This window comes from Epinephelus lanceolatus, chromosome 21, assembly GCF_041903045.1.
Source record: "Epinephelus lanceolatus isolate andai-2023 chromosome 21, ASM4190304v1, whole genome shotgun sequence".
NCBI classification, from domain to species: domain Eukaryota; kingdom Metazoa; phylum Chordata; class Actinopteri; order Perciformes; family Serranidae; genus Epinephelus; species Epinephelus lanceolatus.
In genome coordinates, this window is record NC_135754.1 from 35181798 (window position 1) to 35204179 (window position 22382).

Genomic DNA, 22382 nt, shown 5'->3' on the forward strand with positions numbered 1-22382 from the left:
ATCACACACACACACACACACACACACTGACGCAGCCTCGGCTTCATGTAGTTTATGCAGTCAGAACCAACACACACACCTTCACATGTTGTCACACTGACACAAGTCATTTATTTTAATGGAGTCTGAATGACAGACAGCGACTCGCTGCTGCCCCCTGGTGGCTGCTGGATACACTGCTTCACGCTCACAGGTGGACGAGTCCTGTCACATCTTCTCCTGAAGTAAAAGTACAAATACCAACATCTAAAAATACTTCATTACAAGAACAAGTCATTCATTTAAATTCTGTTTACTGCAGAAATATGATCGGTGTTATTAAAGTGACAGAAGTCAATAATACGGATCATTATGTGGGGAAACAGGTCTGTACAGGGGGAGTGTTGAACTGATGACCCGGGGCCCCAGCGGGAGGAGGGCAGGCTCAAAAAGCCTGAAATAAAAAGTTTGGTTTTATTTCTACTTTTTTGTTTCTCCTCTACTTTGTGTAAAAAAAATAGTGTAAGCTCTCTGGGGCAGCTCTCACCCTTTAAAGGTGCACAATGGTTTAGTCCGCCCCTGCACAGGGATTTGTTCCAAACCAACCCCCCAGGAACAGTGCAGGGCTTGACAACACAAAGCCAAAAGTGGCGTTACAACAACAGTGTGTCACGTGATGTCATGGAGCCCACAGAGACTTTCTCCCGTAGACTGATGTTGTGAAAGAAACGTCTGTGAGTCAGTGGATACGTTTTTTTGAGCGTCACAACCTCGATGAAATGACTCGTTTCATGATCTAGATTTAATCCATTTGGTTTGATAACATTTCAAAAGTCTAAAAGAGTCACGAGATTAAATCATCTTATACCCATTGAAGCTCGCTGAGTGCTGAACCGGAAGTCAGTGGCTCAGCAGGCAGAAGATCTGGGTAATTTCATTCCACAGAAACTGAGCTTTTTGGCTTCACTGAACAACTTTCATAGGAACTCATTTATAAACACTGCGTACGCACAAAACGAGGCCTGAAAGAGGAGTTTGCCACTTGTCACACAAACGCTGTGATGTATAAAAACATGATGGGAGAAACTTTGACCCATGTGAACCAACATTTTGGAGACAGGAAGTTGGCGTTGCAGACAGTGAGGTGGAAGCCTGACTGTTGAAACTCAAATATTTTTTGGTGCACGCCATGTTTGGCTTATTTTCCATGTATATATATATATATATATATATATATATATATATATATATATATATATATATAGAGTGTGGATCCTACGCATTGTCTTCTTCTGCTGCCGGAGCACCAATAAACACTGTCATGTCTTTTGCTAACAGAGAGAAATCATTGTTTCAAAAGATAACAGAAAGACGGATGCCTGACTTTGTAAAAAATACATTTTAAAAGGTGTGTGAGAGAAACATGGATCAAGGGAGGAACGGAGGCAAATATCCTCTGTTCTCCTCGTCACTTGCACCAGATTATGTAGGAAATTATTAATAGAACTAAAACGTTACCCTGGTTTCCTCCCACACATACGTACCAACATCATAAAGTAGAAATACTTCATTACAATAAAAGACCTGCATATGAAATCCTACTTAAGTAAAAGTACAGGGATATCACCAGAAGAATGTACTGAAAGTACAAGGAAATATTTAATATCTGACGAATATCTGTCTCTAATAATATCTGATAATTTGTTAATTTCTTATCCTCCTGAGACCCGAACTTTTGTTTGGTATGCTTTTAAATTTCTCCTTGCTATATGGGATCAGTAGGACCTGATAAGTACAAAAAACTAAACATTGTGAATCATAATTAAGTCCCACTGTCCTCAAACCAGATGATAATAACAAGTAATTCCTAATTATCAACAACTTATCTTCTTATTGTTGCTAAAATTGGTCAAATCTGTTGCCATATCAAACTACAAACATTTTTAATCATAAATAAACAAGTTTCAACTATAAAATGTGATCAGGTTCTGGACCTTATCCACTTTTGTGTCGGGATCGGCTGCAGACTGACTTGGCAGAGATGGGTGCCATCTTGTTTTTACATGGATTAGTGTATTGTGCTCTTACTACCACTAGATGGCACCAAAAGAGTCCATGAACAAGGACAACAGGTCTGAGTTAAGTAAAATAAAGTTAAAGGGATAGTGCACCCAAAAATGAAAATTCAGCCATTATCTACTCACCCATATGTCGAGGGAGGCTCAGGTGAAGTTTTAGAGTCCTCACATCACTTGCAGAGATCCAAGGGGAGAGGAGGTAGCAACACAACTCCACCTAATGGAGGCTGACGGCGCCCCAGATTCAAACGTCCAAAAACACATAATTGAAACCACAAAATATCTCCATACTGCTCGTCCGTAGTGATCCAAGTGTCCTGAAGCCCTGACATAAAAAGTTGTTTGGAAAAACCTCATTTGAACTCTGTTTTTAGCCTCATTGTAGCCTGTAGCTCTGACTGCCTCTCTGGGCACCGCAGTCATGTGTGCGCGAGACCAGCGAAAGCACCTGAACACACATGAAGGCAGTGTCCATGTCTTACGGTCAGTTGTGTTGCTACCTCCTCTCCCCTTGGATCTCTGCAAGTGATGTGAGGACTCTAAAACTTCACCTGAGCCTCCCTCGGCATATGGGTGAGTAGATAATGGCTGAATTTTCATTTTTGGGTGCACTATCCCTTTAAGGTTCAGTAAACCCAAAATGTGAGGTCCTCATATGAGGACACAGGGTCTCAGGAGGTTATTGGAAACTTGAGTCTTCATACATGTTAAATTGTGCGCTCCATGTTGGCCAGGGGTCGGCAACATGTAAATGAATAATGGTTATTTTTTAACATTTTAATTTTCATTTATCATTGATGTAAGTCTTCAGAAGTTCTCACATTCTCAAACAGTAAAAATGTGGCACCTATACACCGAATAAGAAAAACATTTTCACATATTATCAACTAAAATGTGCGTCATACATCTGCCAAACAAACTATCCCACTCCAGAGAGGCTGTGTTGTGGTCAAACATTCATGAATGCTCATTTTGACCTGTTAATAATGTTGATAGGCTGATTTAAACATAATCGGCTGTGTTACCTTCATATAAAGCTCAAATATATTTTGTGGCTCCAGACAGGTTTTTTTTTTTAACTATTCTGGTCAAAAATGTCTCATTAGATGTTTCCCCCTTTTATTCACACCAGATCACCCAGGAAATGATTAGGAAATAACACACACAAACACAGTGGGATGACCTAACAGCAGACTGTGTGTGTCTGACTTGAGTCTCCATGTTGGTACAAACACAACCAGACTGTCATCAATCTGCTGCTGACACACACACACACACACACACACACACACACACTGACAAGTCCCAGTGTGTGTGTCAGTTTGTATTCCTTAGTTTTTATTTCTTACTCTTTTTATCAGTGGTGACAAAAAAAGTCTTGAGATTCTGATCTTTGACTTCAGTGAAAGCTGTAATACTACAGAGTAAAAATACTCTGATACAAGTAAAAGTCCTGCATCAGAGAAAAGTACAAAAGTATTCACATAAAATTTACTTTAAGTACCCACTGAGCAAGCAACGTCTGTGGACGTGTTATCAACTAGACTTGGACGTCCACAGACATTGCTTCCTCAGTGGGTAGTCATGATGCAGGGTAATGATTATGGGGACGGAGGACGCTGAAAACTACACAGATAGCAGGACTGATGTGTGTGTGTGTGTGTGTGTGTGTGTGTGTGTGTGTGTGTGTGTGTGCTGGCGGCAGTCAGACCTGTCAGTGGGCGGCTGCAGAAGCCATCTGTCTCCTCACACCAGAGTGAAGACCTTGAATTGTCTCAGTGTAACATCCGACTTCTCCCACTCGTCCTACCTGTCAGAACACACTGACTGCCCACACACACACACACACACTGTGTTCACTGCTGTGTCTGGGAGGACATTTATCTGTATATCTGTGTACATGTGACTTGAGACTGGAGGAGCCGGGCATCGAACCACCAATCTTCTACTACCACTACCACCTGAGCAACATCCACCTGACAGGTGTGACATATCAAGACGGGGATCAAACAGCATCATAACGACACAGGTGTGTGTTGGGATGGTGACAGTAGAAGGACACAGATGCAGCGTGTCGTTGGCATGCTGACTGCAGGAACGTCCGCCAGAGCTGTTGCCTGCGAACCGAGTGTTCATTTCGCGACCATGAGACGTCCCCAGTGTCGTTTGCGTGAATTTGGCAGTACATCCAACCAACCTCACAACTGCAGACATGTAACCACACCAGCTCAGGGCCTCCACATCCAGCGTATTCACCTGTGTGTCATGTGAGACCAGCAGCCGCAACAGGTGATGCAACAATTTGTTTGTACGGCTGAAGAGTTTCAGTCAGGAGAGACAGAGGAACAAAGTCAAGATAATATTTAATACAGAAAATGTGTTTACAGATTAACAGATGATTTGTGCTGATTAAGATTTAACAGAGGTCTTTTGGCACTTGGACACCAGAGGGAGATATGTTGTGATCGAGGGACATCTGCGCGGCAGCAGGATAAATCCCCCCATGGAGTCCACACACTGGTGGTGGTGGTTGATGACTCTGAGGCTGCTGAGGAGGATGAGGCTGATAAATCCGTAAAGACGAGGTGGTGATGGGGAGGTGGAGGATGCATACGACTGCAGCAAGAAAGAACTACAGCAGGGGAAGAACCATATTTAAAATGAGGAGCAGTAAGATGATAGGCTGACGGAGAGGTTGTGTCGCTGTGCTATTGGTTGATTGTGAATCAGCTGATGACTCACTGACAGCCCCGAACACTGACACCTAGAGACAGTGAGTGAGCGTATGTGCAAGGACCGAATGGCTGAGAAACAAAACTTGCAACAAAAAACAGCCTGAAAATAAAAAGTATTGTCTTCCTGACTGAACTTTCGTTAGTTCAGTCCCCTTGTCTCACCTTCATACTCTTCATCCTCATCATGGCCTTGACCTGACAGCTGTTTCTCTCCGTAACTGACATGCAGTTGTGAGGGTGGTTGGATGTACTGCCCAATTCACAGAAACAACATCAGAGATGTCTTACGGTCATGAAATGAACATTCAGTTCGCAGGCAACAGCTCTGGCGGACATTCCTGCAGTCAGCTTGCCAGCGACATGCTGCATCTGTGTCACTAGCTCCTTTTACGCTGCCAGATTTTCTGTGAATGTTGGGCCGTTTTGCCGTCAAGTTGCGAGCGATTGCCGAGTTGATCCGAGGTGCCCAATTTTCTGAACCTTTTTGGTTTTAAAAGAACAAGGCGCCCTTCCACCACGGGAGGGGCTGTTGATGACTTGTGGGAGGAGCTGTTGATGATGCCGCACGTGCGACCCACTGGCAGTGGATAAACAGGAAACAGCTGATAGCAGGAATTAGCGAGCAGCTAGTAGCAAGAGGGAAACACAAACCTGACAGACACTGTAAAGATGAGCAACTGGGGAGACAAGGAATTGTGCGCCCTCCTTGTCCTCGCAAACAAAGAGGCCATTAACCATCAGATGACGGGGACGGTGAAGAACGAGCCGACTTATGAGAGAATCATCGAAGGACTGACCAGCCGCGGCTTCCCTCGGAGTATGTCACACGCTGAGCTACACGTTTTGTTACTTGCTCATGCCCCCCATTGCCCCGAAAAAGGCACATTCTGTATAAACAAAAGTAGGTAGGCGGCATTTTGCTGCACTCCCCAATTTTGTTTTTATACTGCCAATGCTGAATTGGACTTTCCTGCAAATTTGCACAACTCCTATTTAAAAACACCTGGTGTGTCACAGTTTAGCGTGTCCTTTTATTGTGACCATCCCAACACACACCTCTGTAGTGACGATACTGTTTGATCACTGTCTTGATGTGTCACACTCATCAGGGGAATGGATTATCTTGGGAAAGGAGAAGTGTTCACTGATATGGACAGGGGTGTAACGGTACACAGAATTCGGTTTCTATGTGATGCAGTGGTGTCACAGTTCAGTCAGTTATGGTGCAGCAAAAAATAGAAATACAAGAGAAATTTTCTTGATTTTTAAAATTTTAAAAGTATAAAAACTAATGTAATTTGGACCGTTCAGCTGTTTCTTCATCAGAGGGCACAGTCACATACAACAGGTTAAAAAACATGCTGGACTGTTACAGTATCATCAAGACATCACATCCTCCCTGAACACAGAGCTGTCGAAACGGAGGCATGAAAGGGAACGCACACACACACACACACACACACACACACACACACACACACACACAGATCGAAACCAGTCCTGACCTCGACCTGAATACCTGCCCACCCTGAAGTGATAAGAGTCTGTTTGAACACACTGAGAAAATATTCAATTAAAAGTAAAAGTCTTGCACATACACTGATCAGCAGAAACCTTTAAACCACTGACAGATGAAGTGAATAACTTGTTCCAGTGCATTTTTCTGCTGGGAAACCTTTGGTTCTGGCATTCATGTGGATACCACCTGACATGTTCCACCCACTCAAACACCGTGCAGACCAAGTACCCCCCCTCATGGCAACAGTACTCCCCAGTGGCAGTGGCCCCCCAGTTGAAAGAAGCAGCATGCCACACTACACAAATTGTGTAGAAATGGCCTGTGGAGCGTGACAAAAAGCTCTAGGTGTCGACTTGGCTTCTAAATTTCGCAGGTCCCAATCTGCTCAAGGATTTTTGTAATGTGCCGGTACCCCAGATGTACCCCTAATCCCAGGTGGGGCCTCCTTGGATCGGACCTGGCTCTGACCTGTTGAGACATGGACACAGGATCTCTGGGAGTGTCCTGCGGTGTCTGGCACCAGTGCATTGGCGGCAAATCCATTTAGTCCAGTGGGTTGTGAGGTGGGTTAATGGCACGTGCCACAGATGCTCATTCAGACTGGGATCTGGGGAATTGGGAGGTCAGGCTGACACTTTGAGGTCTTTGTCACATTCCTTGGACCATTCCTGAGCCATGTTTGCAGTGTGGCATGGTGCATTATCCTGCTGGGGGGCCACTGCCATTGGGGAGTACTGCTGCCATGAGGGGGGGGGGGGGCTTGGTCTGCACGGTGTTTGAGTGGGTGGAACATGTCAGGTGGTATCCACACAAGAGGGTTTTTAAAGAGTTTATTTGGCAACACAAAAAGGAAGACTTCATCCTTCAGTTTATCACAAACACTCAACATCAACACACAGACACATTATCTTCTCACTGTTCATCCAAACATGAAAGAATATAAACCTGAGAGTCTCATGATAACAGACGGACTCAGAGTCAAGGACACGGCGGCTTCACATCAGTGAAATCTCACAAGATGAAAAAGTCCTGAGGAGCTTTGAACCTGCAGCAGAACACTCGTTAAAACATCTCGAGATCAGCCGTCTGATACTCAGGCTGCTTTGTACATCAACAACGAAAACTGAACGCACACCAGTCAGTTTATTACTGACTCGTCTTAAAGCTAATTCATCTGAACAACTGTATCAGAGAATATCTGTTACTTTGCAGCGCTGGAATGTAACTAAGTACATTTACTCAAGTTCTGTTCTTCAGTGAGTGGTGTGTAAGATTTAGGGGGATTTAGTGTCCAGCAACCAGTTAGAATTCCTTCAGAGTTCACTGTTCAGGAGGTTTTTAGACATTACAAATCAGTGTGTCTCCAGTTCTGTTTGGCCTGTCAGAGACTGGCCGTTAGCTTAGAATTGGCTAATGTCTGCTCACCTTGTTTTCTCTCGCCTTTTTAAAATAGGAATTGTGCAAATTTGCAGGAAAGCCCAATCAGTGTTCTTTCAGCATTGGCAGTATAAAAACAAAATCGGGGAGTGCAGCAAAATGCCGCCTACCTACTTTTGTTTATACAGAATGCACCTTTTTCAGGGCAATGGGGGGCGTGAGCAAGTAACAAAACGTGTAGCTCAGCGTGTGACGTAAACAGTGACGTGGGAGGGAAGCCGCGGCTGGTCAGTCCTTCGACGATTCTCTTGTAAGTCGGCCCGTCCTTCACCGTCCCCGTCATCTGATGGTTAATGGCCTCTTCATTTTTACCATAAAAAAAAACGGTTTTCATGATGCTGCATGTCGCGGAGGGGCTGCTAACTATGGTGGTCCAAGTGAAAACGTGAATTTCCTTATCGAGAGCCAGTGATGGTTTGCTTGTCCTTTGGAGCCATTCTGCATGAGTACTTTCACTTTTGTACTTTAAGTATATTTTGGTGTTTTTACTGAAGTAAGATGATGTGGTAGTGCTGTTTTTACGTGAGTAAAGGATGTGAATACTTCAGCTCTGCTTCTTTGATAAACAAAAGAAGCTGGAACTTTGAATCTTGCAGACCAAACCACAGGCTGTATTTCTGTATTAAAATATATTGTGGGAAAAGATGGCTGCTGCCTGCTTTAGGAGAAACCCCACAGAAGTTTCTGATAGTGAACCAGTTTTGATGTTTAGTTACACTGTGACAGGTTCTGATTCAAACCTCTGACTGGCTATTGAGGAAGCAGCTGAGGCTCATGGGTATTGTAGTGCTCAGACTGAACTAATTCAAAGTGATGGGAGGATTTAAAAGTGTCAGTCTTTTAAAATGCTCACTAACACAAGTGAAAGCCAGATTTCCTCTTGTGGCGTTTCATCTCACTTTTTATTTTTATGATTTATTTTGAATTTAGAAATACTTCCCAAGCTCTCCCTTTGAATAATGTTAGTAATTGTAATGTATCAATTATAATGCAGCGTTACAGAGATATTTAACATTAGTAAGGTTGTATTGAAAGTGACATCATCATCCCCAAAGTTAACTTCTGTAGTGTGTGTCAGATTTCTCTAATCTGTCCGGTTCGATGTTCTGTGGTGAGACACAGAGATTACATATTACTAGTTACCTTCAATTTAAAGAAATGTTACTTGACAATATTACTCTCTGTGTAATTAGTTACTTATTACACTACTTTCACCAAAAACGAGTTCAGAAGCACTAATGTTGATTTTGAATGGATGAGGGTCATGTTGTTTATTACAGCTCAGGTCTGACACATTCATGTGTTCACATACAGGGTTTAATCAACTGATTATATTAAGAATACTGATGCTATAGAACAATTTAATAGCCCAGACTTTTAAAATGAATGAATCTCCTTAGACACAGGGAGGGTCAGATATGGATAAATATTTGTGGGCCTATGATATGGCGTGTGAGTCAGTCACTGTGACGAGCGCAGATTAAAACACCGGAGCTGAAAACCCACCTGCTGGTTCCCCGTGTGTCGTCAGCTACAGCAGCACCGCAGAGAGAGTTATGTGTAAGGACAGGACTGTGTGTCAGCGCTGATCTGCAGCTGGAGGAGATGTGACTGGAAACACATCCAACATATACTGACATTTGACACTGGACAACATCAACACACATATTACCCACAATCATCGCTGCATATCTGACAAAAATATCAAAGAAAATTGAGCCTGTAATTGAATTGTTTTTATAGTTTATTTATAGATTGTATAGCTGATGTAGAAAAAGTGTATAATTTTGTTTTAGATTGCTGCTGACTATTTTGAAAAACAAAAAATAATTAAGTAAACCATGATGTAGATGGGTTTGTTCTTTGAGGACATACATAGCAAATGACACCATTCTTTAATTAGTCACTTGCAAGGGCCCGCTCTCTCTACGGGCCCCTCGGCCCCAGCGAAACTACACTGTCTATATTTATGCCCCTGGAAAGAGTTAACGTGCCCTGTGACAGGGAAAGAAACCGCTTTGGTGGACACACAACACCACTGAGCAACACATCCTCACTGCGACCTCGTCACATGTCCACGTTTGGTCACGGACTTTCCACGTCCACATATGACGTCCAAGGTACCGTGTGTGTTGGTTGTTGACGTTCTGGGACGCCGTGTCAACTTCAGCCTGTTACATGCATTGTCTGTTTTCAAAATACACTTCTGTTTTCACAGGAAATGTACAGTTTGCATAGTCTCTTTCAAAATAAAAGCATTACGTCCAAAAGCACGTGGTTAGAATCTTATATCTTATGGGACGTGAACACACATGCTCTCTTTGGTGAAAGTCGGTGTTTGTCGGACCCATCCATCGGCCCTCGCGCCCCAATTGGACTTTTGCTGCCTTAATTTTCCTCTTTGTCCCCCCCGTCACCGCTGGGCCCCGTTAAACTATAATGACAATCAGCCGCGTATCACGCCGACATTAAAGGACGCCTTTTTCCATTGGTTTCTAATGCCGCAAGTCACTGCCCAAGCACACGCTCACATTTTTCTTTTACAGCCGAAACATTAACCTTTCACGTAGAATATTCTGACATAAATTATGCCACAGAAAAATGTAAGAGAGTAAAAAGTGTGCCAACCAGCCCCGGTCTCCCCTACTCACATACTGAGGGAACATTTTCACAGTAACAGAGTATTTTCACAGTGTGGTATCGGTACTGTTACTGCAGTAAATGAAGGAACACAGAGTCTCAGTCACGTGATTTATAAACCAACTGTCCCTTTTTATTTTACAGCTCTTGAAGATGAGGAGTTTGTCATGAAGAGCTCTGATTCAAACAGATCTCTGATGTTTGGAGCAGAACTCTTCACGTCTCCATAAATTCATTTGAACCTCAGGAAATATCTCCAGTATAAATATAAACAGGTACAATCCAGATACATTGAACAAATACAGTAGATTTGATTACATTAATAATACTGACCTTCCTTTTTATACAAAGTTCTGTCGTCACATAAAAATAAAATAAAAACATGTACATCAAATTTACATTCTGACCCTGCGCAGTGCTCCTCAGCTGATTCAGACACTTTGGTTTGAGTCCAACTTTTCTTACATGAATATTTTTCAGGTCAAGATGTTGGAACAAGACAGAGAGATGTGTTTAAATCATTAATGACAGAGTTCTTAACGAGTGTTCCTGACTCTTTACATGTCTGATGAAGCTGTTTTGCTGCTTGTGCATTCAAATCATGATAAAAGTTTGTAGCAGCAGCACAGAGTCGTTTTCAGTTGAGACACGAGCACTTGCACTCTGATATGACCGGGTACTGAACGGGTATCCAGGCGCATTTCAGAGCCCCCTTTTTCTGCAGGCAGCGCCATCGCAGGATCGTAAAATGAGTCGATTTGGCAGCTTTGCAGAACATCCCTTCAGGGATCGAACAAGACCGCTTATTGTAGCAGCTCCCCACCTTCAGGTAGCGCGGCCAGAATCTGATGCCCAGGTCGTTCCATGCGTAAACAACCGGGCACACGGTGTAAGACCACAGCCACAGTTGCAGCCTTCTCCGCAGTTTTTTACTCGGCTTCTGCTTCTTGCCGTGCTGGACCTCGAACTCCATGGCCCGGATGTCTTTGGGCATCGCTCCGGAGAGCTTCTGCCGCAGGTTCGCCTCGCTCGCGTCCTCGCTCCCCGAATACTTGTCCTCCGGCGGGGAGAGGGACATGGAGTGCGGGTCGAAGTGGCTGCCCAGCGCGCTCCTGAGCTCCGTCTCGTTCAGGTCCTTCTCCCGAGGGTCCAGCACCGGATCCGGGTCCTCCTGTATGTCCAGTATGGGCAGAGTGTCACTGGGGATGGGCCGGAGGAGATAGTAGTGTTGGCACATGCCCTCCTCTATCCTGAAGCCCAGAGAGAGCACGAGCACAAACACAGCCCACAGGTAACACGAGTGATCCATGTGAGCGGCTCCAGGTGACCCAGTCACAGTGTTCACAGGTAATCCTCCACGAGAAACACACGCGCGCCCCGCGGGAGATATCCAAGTCAGAGCTGAGCGCGCGCAGCAGACGCAGCGCTCACACCGGGGGAGGAACCGCGCGAGCGCTCCAAAACTTGTCAGTAACTTTCAGACTTGAGCTGGTGGATCAGAGAGACGCGTCACAGTCCATGATCGGGAGAGGACTCAGCCCCGAGCTGCCCCGGTCAGCAGGTCCCGGTGAGACGGCTCAGCGGCCCGCAGGTCGCTGCTCTCAGTCCGCATGTTGGCGCACCGGCTGCTGCTCCTCTGCTCCTCTGCTGCTCCTCTTCTGCTCCTCCTGCAGCCCAACTACAGGCGCCTCTGACTGCACCCGAATATCCAGCAGGGCGGTGATGTAACCCCGCTCCCTCCTCCCACCCCGCGGAGGCACGCACAGTTTACACACAAGCACCCTCATTATATTAATGATGATGACGTAGTTTCAGCAGCGATAATAGGCTGACAGTAGCACTACAGTACAGTTATAAAGTTTTAAGTTACTGACGTCATGATGACACATCAGTCACTGTAGAAGTCCTCAGATCAATAAAATATAAAGTAAAGAGAGAGAGAATTATAAACTCAACTCATCACAGTCACATGAACATCATATATTTCATAAGATGTGTAAATGATGTGTAATATTGATGAGTCATTGTCTTCAGAGCGAGCGGTGTGCAGAGCTGGTTGCAGTGGGAGAACTGTGGATGCAGTGAGTGATGATGATGGTGGAGCTGGTTGTGGTGGTGCTGGTGAAGATGAATGCAGTGGTTGTTTTAGTGGTCGTGTTGGTTTGTGTTGCAGTGTGTTGGTGTGAATGAGGTGCAGTGCAGCAGCAGAGGCAGCAGTGTGCTGCAGGAGGTCACCACAACAACATGCTGCCATTTTACATTTCTCCAAACCACAGATACATTTGTACATTTCATGCGTCTCATGTCAACGTTTCTGGAGTGACGTAGTATCTGAGCTGACTCTGTCACGTGGAGGTGGACGGGATGGTGGATGGTGTGACACCTAGGTGTGATGTCGCCAAGCTGCAGGCCACTGTTAAACACCAACAAACACCAAAGAGCGGTTGTTTTTTATCATCACTGTGTTTCCAGCAGATTTTCAGCCACTGAACGTGGGTGTTTTTGCAATTCATCCTTGTGTTTCCACCGGGGGTAGTGCCAAAAAAAGCAGTTGTTTTTTTTACCCATAATGCTGTTGTTACTTGACTGATAAAGTGGTTGTTTTTTAGCGAGTCACCACTGCTTTTCTTTCAGCTTTCTAGCCCCCGGACATGGATGTTTTTTAGTGACCAGCTGCTGTGTTTCCACCGGGGATGGTGCCATGAAAAACAGTTGTCCTTTTACTAATAAAGCAGCTGTGTTTTAGTGAGTCGTCATGGCTTTTTCAGCAGCTTTTTATCAATTGAACATGGGTGTTTTTGCGACTCATCCCTGTGTTTCCACCGGGGATGGTGCGACAAAAAGCGGTTGTTTTTTTTTTACTGATGAAGCAGTAGTTTGTTAGCGAGTTATTGCTGCCTTTCTTGACGCCTTCTAGCCTTCAGACATGGATGTTTCTTCGTGACGAGGTGCTGTGTTTCCAGCGGGGGTGGTGCCACTAAAAACTTTTTTTTTTTTCTTTTTAAAAAAATAAAAAAATAGAGACATTGCTGTCCTCGTCTACAGAGATCACCATGTTGCACCATCATGTTTCTACAGTAGCCCAGAACGGACAAACCAAACACTGGCTCTAGATAGGGACAACGGTGTTTCCTCATCAGCCACTGTAGTTAGCAGCCCCCTCCATCACGAGCAGCGCTGGAAAAACACTGATTTGTAACGTGGAACTGATTTATTCAGTGTTTTTACAGCTTTAAATCAGCTGGTCTGTTTGTGTAGAGAGGAAGAGACTTCTGTGGATAATTCAGCTCCTGGTAAAAAACTCCTGAACACTGAAGGAATTTTTAGGAATTCCAAAGTTACAGCTGGTTGCAATCTGCAATAAATATATATATACTGTAATATGCCCCTGTTTTTCTTCTCTGAGTTAGCTGCTAACTGCTAACAGCTCATTTTAAATCTCCAGCAGTGGGTTGTACACATAACGCATCACAACATCACACCCGTCCTGCCCATCCATGCTCCCATTCTGTTTGATGTCATGTCTTTACAGACTCTGTTTCGGAGCTGTTACTACCTCCCATGGTGGCTTAAAGGCGAGACAACTCTGTATGCCAATTCTTCAATTGTACCTTTTATACAGAGCGGCGAGGCGGCATAATGGCGTGAAATTCCCGCCTTGAACAGGCGGTGTAGAAGTGGCTAAAGTCAGCTCATACGTTGATATGACACGTATGAAACGTCCAGATGTAACGTATCTTTGTTTTGCAGGAATGGACAATGGCAACATTTTCTTCTGGTGACCGAGCTGCGGGTATAAATACAACAGATTGCACCACTTTTAATTTGACGTGAGTTCTTCTTTGAGCATGGGCCTGCTCTCTCTACAGCCCCCACCACCCCATGAGCCCTAATGCAACTGCACTATCTGTATTTACACCCCTGAGCAGAGGCGCAGACAGACGACCTGTCAGAAGAGCTCTCATCATGTGCTCAGACTGACGCAGCAGAGCTTCTCTTCACTTCAAACTGTTGTTTTATGTCCGTTCATATAGTTCAGCTCAAACTGATCCGGTCAGGATTTCAACTGGAGCAGATGAACTGAAACATATCAGTCACAGAGTTCATCTGAAACTTTATTCAGCCTCAAACTGTGGAAAATCTTCAACTGTGAGGGAAATAAAATCACACGTCAGAATAAATAAATCAGCCTGCAGCTTAGATCAGGCAACATTTTCACTGGAGCCTGGTTTGTTTCCACACACTGACGGCGCTTTAATGTTAACTCCTTAACCAATTAAACATTTCATTACTGAAAATTTAATTAAGTAGGATTAACTCAGGCTGATTATGTTTCATCTTCTCTGAGAAATATTTGGATTAAAGAATAAATATGAGGCTTTTCTGCAGTTAAACTATAAAGTGTGGAAGAAAAGTGCTGTAACAGTAAAACGTTAATTCCAGCAGCCTATAAATGAAGTGTGGAAGCAGATAAAGACACTTAAACGGTCACAATTCGTTGGGTCAGTCCGCAGCTGGGACTCCTGCAGCCTGCAGGCAGAGACCGTTGGTATGTTTGCTCATGTTGTAAAGGTTGAATTATGAGGCTGATAAAAAAACAACTCTTGTCTGAGACACTAATGCAGAAGAAGCCGGGCGGAGATAAAGGGCCGACTGTGCTGCTCTGGGCCGCGCTGAGATGGGGACAAACAGGCCCTGAATGTGTGGACCTGGTTCCTGTTGGGTTAATGTGTCCACACGGAGCTGTAACGCTGCAGCGAGTGGTGTGACCTGAGAGCAGCGGCAGCTTTCTTTACTCTGTAAAAGGTCATTAGTGACAGGAAGACTCTGCGTCATAAAGTCACATCACAGACCGGACACTGTGGAGCTTTAACGGTTTGTGGTTGAAGAGACGTCCCTCAGTCCACCAACAGCAGCACTGGGTAACGTTACTTTGTTATGTTGGAGTGCTACCTGCTGAGAAAAGTTACTAGTTACCAAACATTCCCTGCACATACTGGTTATATTGTCCAGAGGGCACATCGCTGACTGTACGCCGACCTTTGAATGGGTTGTCTCTACTGTCACACTCTCACTGTGACCTCGTCACATGTCCACGTTTGGTCATGGACTTTCCACGTCCACATATGACGTCCAAGGTACCCTGGGTGTGTTGGTTGTTGACGTTCTGGGACGCCGTGTCAACTTCAGCCTGTTACATGCATTGTCTGTTTTCAAAATACACTTCTGTTTTCACAGGAAATGTACAGTTTGCATACAGTCTCTTTCAAAATAAAAGCACTACATCAGTACGCAAATTAACGTTGTTTTTTTTCAACACACTCACATGGTTGGGTTTAGGAAAGAGAAACAGGGTTTAGAATCTTACAGGACGCAAACACTGCTCTCCCAGGTGAAAGCTGGTGGTTGCCACCAATTTTTTTGACACGCAATTAACGCACATACTTTCTATAATTATGAAACTCAGCCCACCTGGTTGGGAAATCAGGAAGTGATATAGCAGTAACTTTATGGATGGCGAGCAGAAACAAATCGACAAAGACCAAAGTTATCTGCATTTACTGTCGATGTGAATTTTACAACCAGAGTACGTCGAGCTCCTTAAAAACAGGGTGTTTAATGAACCTTTATGAGTGTAAAGTTGGACACTATGTTGTGTTAAGCCTAGTTCACATTACACGATTTTTCATAATCTTTTGAGTGTTCATACCTGGCGACGTGTGTTTCTGTCATTGGGAGTCTCGCCAACTGTGTTATGACCTGTGTGTGCACACCACAAGATTTCTCCACCGAGCCCTCGCCGACTGAGCCCCAGATAACGCGGTGACGTCACCAAACTTGGAGACGACACATGGTAAAGTCATGGATATTTTTCCCAGTGTTGAATCAGATCTGCCTCCAGGGCCTGGGTCCAAACACAACGCGCTCCCCGTGATCCTGTGGACGCCGCCATTGTTGTTGTTGCTTGCCGGCTTGTCAGTGTTGCCAGATCTTGGAAGAGAAACAAGCAACCAGGGCTATGGAAACAAGCCCAAAAAAAGCAACACATATATATAGAGAAAGGTGACGTTTAGAGAGCAAGCCCAAATAAGCAACTCCACTTTAGAAACAAGCCCAAAAAGCCGCAACCCGTGACTACCAATATTTGTAAGCAAGTTTACAAAAAACACAAGCCCAACGTTGCGGCTAATAAGCGGACCTGGCAACCCTGCAGCTTGTCCTCCTCACATTTCTTCCATCCTCCTGCGTGCTGACATGGGACGTATCCCGCCTCTCATTGGCTGATGCTCTTTCTCAGTCGTGTCACACTTCTCCAGTTTTCTAGCATGCCAGATATCCAGTCCCAGTCACAGACGAGGGGGCGACTTGCTCGTAGGCGTGTTCACACATGAGGACTCGTCGTGGCAGACTATCTGCCGACTCACCTCCAACCCAAGGTGGCTCTCAAGATCCTCTGCGACGTCAAAATCGCGGTGAAAATCGTGTAATGTGAACTAGGCTTTAGTGTCTCTAAGTAATGTTACGTTCAGGTCAATATGTCCATCTGTTGTTGCCTGCGTGATTCCAGTTTGCCATGTTATGCTTTCAGCCTGTTGTGAGCAGTCAGAACCTCAGAGGTTATTCTGGACAGTATCTGTCATTGTGTTGGATTGTTGCAATAATTATAAATATACATTTGCATAAAGTAAACATATTTGTCCACTCCCATGTTGGTACGAATATTGAAATTTGAAAAATATTCCTTTAAGGTTCATTTAGAACAGATAAAAAATGTGCGATTAATTTCTGATTAATCACGAGTTAACTAAGGAAAGTCGTGTGATTAATCGTATGTATAAATGAATAAATATTTAAATCAATTGAAAGCCCCAGTGGTGAAAATGAGCATGATGAGGTGTCCAGTGGCTCAGTGGGCGGAGCTGCTGTACCATTTACAAAGGCTTTGCTGCAGGTCATCCCCTGCAGGAAGTCGCCCTCAAACACTTCAGCTGTCCTGTCAAATTAAAGTGAAAAAGGTCAAAATTAATTGATGTAAAAATTCCATTATTTTGCATTTGAAAAGAGTTTTTAAGACAAAATGAACCAAAGCAGTTCTTACCAGAGAGGCTGGGTTAGGAATCAGTGATCCAGAATGAGTTCTTCTTCTTCCTCACCCTGTGACCCTCCTCCCTCCTGTCTGCTGTTAAAAAGGAGTTTGTTAGTAATTTTCAGTCTGTGACGGGCGCCGCTAAACTGTCATATCTCTGTGGAGAGGAAGTCAGATAAGACTTCCTGTCTCTTTGTAAACCTTTCATCCTTCACTTCCATATCAGGGTCCCAGAGAAGGACCCACAGGAGACCCGTGTTCACGCTCGGATGGATCTGCTGGAGGTTGCGAGGACTTTCAGGGAAATGTCACCACTGAGCCCTGAAGGCAGCAGCCAGCCTCTGAGGAGACGTTAACACCAGTTAGAGAGATTTCATCTCGTCAAACCACGTCATTGATCATATTTATGGTATTTGACGTTCTGTAGCTGCCTCTGTTGGTACTGTCAGAGGATTCAAGAAGAACTGTCAAGGTTTTATTTTAACACAGATATACAGACAGCAGCAACAGAGAGAGAGATATGGAACACAGCCGCTGACCAACTGACTGATCCAAAGCCCCCCCCCCCCCCCCCCCCAGTTATCATCGTGAGGTCGGACAAGCTTGACAGACAGAATCATATAATGATGTTGTGTATATCTAAATGAGTAACACCTAAAGTTATTTCGGAGCAGCACGTAGCCTCACAGAGACAATGTCCACAAAGGTCTGTTGGCCTTTACTGTCAAACCATAATTCATGTCATCTTAAAAATATGTCAGCAACCAACCTGTCCGTCCTTTTCCAACCTCTGTAACGTTACCATGGAAACAAGGCAGAGGTAAACCTGGATGACTTTGGTGACAAGCCCTCAGGAAGTGAGCGAAGCGTTGAAACCAATTTTCATAGTGGCCAAACAGTGGAACTGCAGATTACAGGGTCCATCATGTGAAGCCTTTGGGAACAATAAGACTTTTTACCATTGACTTACACTGGGAAAGAGATAAATAAATAAGTGGATATTTTTGAGTGTTACAACCTGCGAAATGACTTCAGGATTTGATCCGTTCGGTCTAATAACATTTGGGAAGTCTAGAGGAGCCGCACGATTCAGGTCCCGTTTATACAACGATCTCAACTGAAAACAGTCGATCCACCTCGATCGTTCACACGACAGCCGTTTGGGTCCTTGAAAACGCAACGTATTGAAAAAAGTTTCCAGAGTGCAATTTTTTGGAAACAGCACCACCTTTTCGCACATGCTCTCTATGGTTCCAGTCACTAGGCATGTGTGAGAATTTGACCATCACAACAACAATGGACAACAAATTTATCAACGCTTCTCCAGCAAAGTGTAATTTACTGTAGCAACTCCACCTCATCGTCCGTCTAGACAAACGTTCATGTGGTTGCCATTTTGTTTATACATCACCACTCTGTAGAAGGAAGCGCATGTCGGCTGTTGTCAAAAGGTTTTCGTCTGAACGCGGAACTTTTTTCAAAACGAAAATGAGAAGCGATTCTGTTTTCAGCGGCTCGTTTTCGTGTCAACACGGCCTAAATCATTTAATCCCCATTCAAGTTAGCGACGCGCTGAACCATTGGTAGCTGGTGGAAATCTCTAGTGTGTCTGCTCTGTAGGCGCAATGATGCAGAAGCAGTGCCGATCATTTTGCGTAATTTCATACTGTGGAAACAGAACTTTTTTGGCTTCATGCGCCACTGACCAACTTTCACAGGAATGAACAGGGTCTCACCTTCAACGCTGTATCCAGGTCTCTAAATACGTCCACGGCTGGTGATGTGACATTCTTTTGACATAGCTATACGTTAGCTAGCAAGCATTTTTCTAACATTAGCTAACTTAAGATGCGACGACATATAATTGTTAGAGCCATTTCTAGCAAGTCCTAGTTTCCTATTATTTTTTGAGTCACTCTAATGCACCGCCTGGCCACCTGGCATATCGGGAACCTTTAATTAAAGGCAGGTGTGCTGAGGTGAGTGTGGAGTGTGGAAGACGCCACGAGGTTACAGTGTTTAACCGAGTGTGTGGTTAATCTTAGTTCTTTATTGTTTGACAAAGTTGTTAAAGGGAAATTTCGGTTTATTTCAACCTGTCTCCTAACGTCCTAAATTTGTTTCAAGTGACTAGTGACATAAAAATAATAGTTAGCATGTTAGCCGTTAGCCTAGATACAGCCGGGGTGCATATTAGCGTCAGACCTGTTAAAACGTAAGTGAACGGGCAACCTTCAAGTGCAAAGTTAGTCCACTAAACAAGCTTTTTTTTTCCACAAAGACCGCCTCCTATCGTTAGGATAAATGTCAGAGAACATATAGAAAACGACATGTAAACGTGTTGTCTTACCTTACTGGTGTGCTGCCATGTTTGTTTACAATTTAGCTCTGCTTTCCAAAGTGTGGCTGAAATATCGCGAGAACAAGCAGCGATCTCATACTGTGCCTGCAGATTTCAGGCAGATTTCACGGTAAGGTAAGACAACACGTTTACATGTCGTTTTCTATATGTTCTCTGACATTTATCCTAACGATAGGAGGCGGTCTTTGTGGAAAAAAAGCTTGTTTAGTGGACTAACTTTGCACTTGAAGGTTGCCCGTTCACTTACGTTTTAACAGGTCTGACGCTACTATCTACTACTACTACTACTATCTAGGCTAACGGCTAACATGCTAACTATTATTTTTATGTCACTAGTCACTTGAAACAAATTTAGGACGATAGGAGACAGGTTGAAATAAACCGAAATTTCCCTTTAACACCCCGCTGATTTTAACTTAGTTTTTTTAAATTCCAACAGTCAAGACAATCAGTTGATAACGTCGTCTTGCAACCTTCCACATATCCTGCAAATCAGTCACCTCTAAAACCAACTGAAGCACCTGGATCATCAAGCAGTGAGTAGAACTAAACCAAAGACAATGAGTCCATCAGATCTCCTGTTAAGGCGTCTGTGGGCGGCTATTTTTGAATTTATTTAGAAGCCACAATACTAATGTTGGGAGGACAAATTTTAAAATGTATTCCACTACAGATTATTGCATACATGCCTTAAAACACCAGCAGCAGGTTGTGGTTAGCGATGATCATTTAGAAGCTTTCAGCTGCCCAGTGATCTCCCTCCCACCAGCTCACACCTTGTTTAAGTTTCTATAGTTACGTGAGGAGGTGTTTGAGGTGTCCAACAAAAATTCAGCTCAAAACGGTGCACCGTTAATTTTATGCAAGGCTATAAAAATGGGGTTTGACATCATGATCGGCAGCTGTGTGAGCCAATCGGTGTGCTCACGATCAATGGTGCTGCTGGTGATTGGCAGAGAGGCGGGAACTTGGTACTGCAGAGACTCTGGCTCCAAATGATGAAGATGGCAGCAGCTGAATCTGTGATATTGGGCTGTGGAATAACCGCAGGTACCAGCCCTGGAAATTAACCTGACTCCTGTCTGACTGCTGAGCGTGGACACTTCCTGTGTCTGTCCTTTCAAATTAAACTCTCACATGGTCCAGTCATATAGGTTTGGATTTATTTTGACAAGGTGCTGCTCCTGAGAGAGTCACATTTTTTTCTGCGACTAAGCGACCAATGAAATCTTGCAGGCGAATGACCTTTCTGGTCGACAAACGTTTGGTCGTTGCCCTACTCAAAGACGCCAAATGATGATCCATTCTCTGCTACTTATCTGCGCCCAGGTCACATAAATACAATTATGTCATCAGGATTTATTGTTATAAACTGCTGCCTAAATATTTCAGGCCTTATTGTCCCCACTGGTTCTTTATTCTTTCTATATTTTCACTGCTTAATCATGGAACAGGTATTAAATCACATTATATATGGTGAAACAGGAACATATTTTTATATATCTGTATTTGTTTCTTAACTTCTGCAGAACAGTGTTTGCTTTTATCCTTTATTGTTCTGCACTGAAAGGTAAACTCTGCGTGTATGAAACCTGATTCTGATTAAAAAGGTTTTAAACTTGAAGCTACAGAAACTGTGATCATCAAACACAGACGCAGCCAGATTGTCACTTTTCTCTGGAGGTAAAAACATTACGTCACGTCAGAGTCCAGCGATCACGTTCACTTATCATCAAAAGCCTCGTACTGCCATTAACATTTTCCATAGATCCCACTTTGCTGCTGTGTGTTTCCACTACAGACAGACAGACGGACGTATCCACATGTTTTGAATCACACTTTCCTTTGATTTTTCCAGAGCGGGGCGGTGATACGGCCCAGCGCAGTGGATCAGTGGCTCGTCCACTTCACTCTGTGTTGGTAAATGTAGTTTTAATCTTCGCAGCGAATCAAACGGCCTCCCAGCACGAAGCACAAACAGTTCGTGACCGCGGCTCGTTGTTTGTGTCGCTCCTTTGATGGTGAGACAAACTGGAGCAATTTGGACGCTCCATTTAGTGAGAAGGCTTCAAGGTGGCAGAGACAGGTCAACACAGTTCCTCCACCACTCCAGTAAACGCTCCTTCTCCTGAGGCTAAATAAAACAGCAGAGACAGGAGTTAACACGAGCTCAACCTTTAACCTTTGAAGTGACACAGACACATGAATGCAGCAGGGATATTCATCCAGAAGGAAAACACCGACATCATCCAACACTTCACTGCAACACACACTTTAAGTACTTTTACTACATTTTGCTGATGATACTTATTAAATACCTTTGGATGCAGGACTTGAACATTTTCACAGTGTGATATTAGTACTTTTACTGCAGTAGAAGATCTGAATACTTGCTCCCCCTCTGCTCATATTTCACCAGCTCCCTCCCTCATTCTTTCTGCAGAAGAAGAATTATCATTTCAAAGCAGCCAGAAGAATACATTATCTTTAACGTCCTCGTTCTCTCTGGAAAGACGAGACTTTGCTGTGAAATACAGATGTTGAA

General features: G+C 44.1%; 1 protein-coding gene across 1 annotated transcript; it reads right to left on the reverse strand.

Annotated features, from left to right (window-relative positions):
• Nucleotides 1–9474: 9474 nt before the first annotated feature.
• nog3 (noggin 3) lies at nucleotides 9475–12084 on the reverse strand. Its single transcript, XM_033612011.2, has one exon. The coding sequence runs from the start codon at nucleotides 11695–11697 to the stop codon at nucleotides 11026–11028; it is 672 nt and encodes a 223-aa protein (XP_033467902.1). The 5' UTR covers nucleotides 11698–12084; the 3' UTR covers nucleotides 9475–11025.
• Nucleotides 12085–22382: the final 10298 nt, after the last annotated feature.

Coding starts and splice junctions, on each gene's coding strand:
- nog3 (XM_033612011.2), bottom strand. CDS start 11,697: ATGGATCACTCGTGTTACCTGTGGGCTGTGTTTGTGCTCGTGCTCTCT.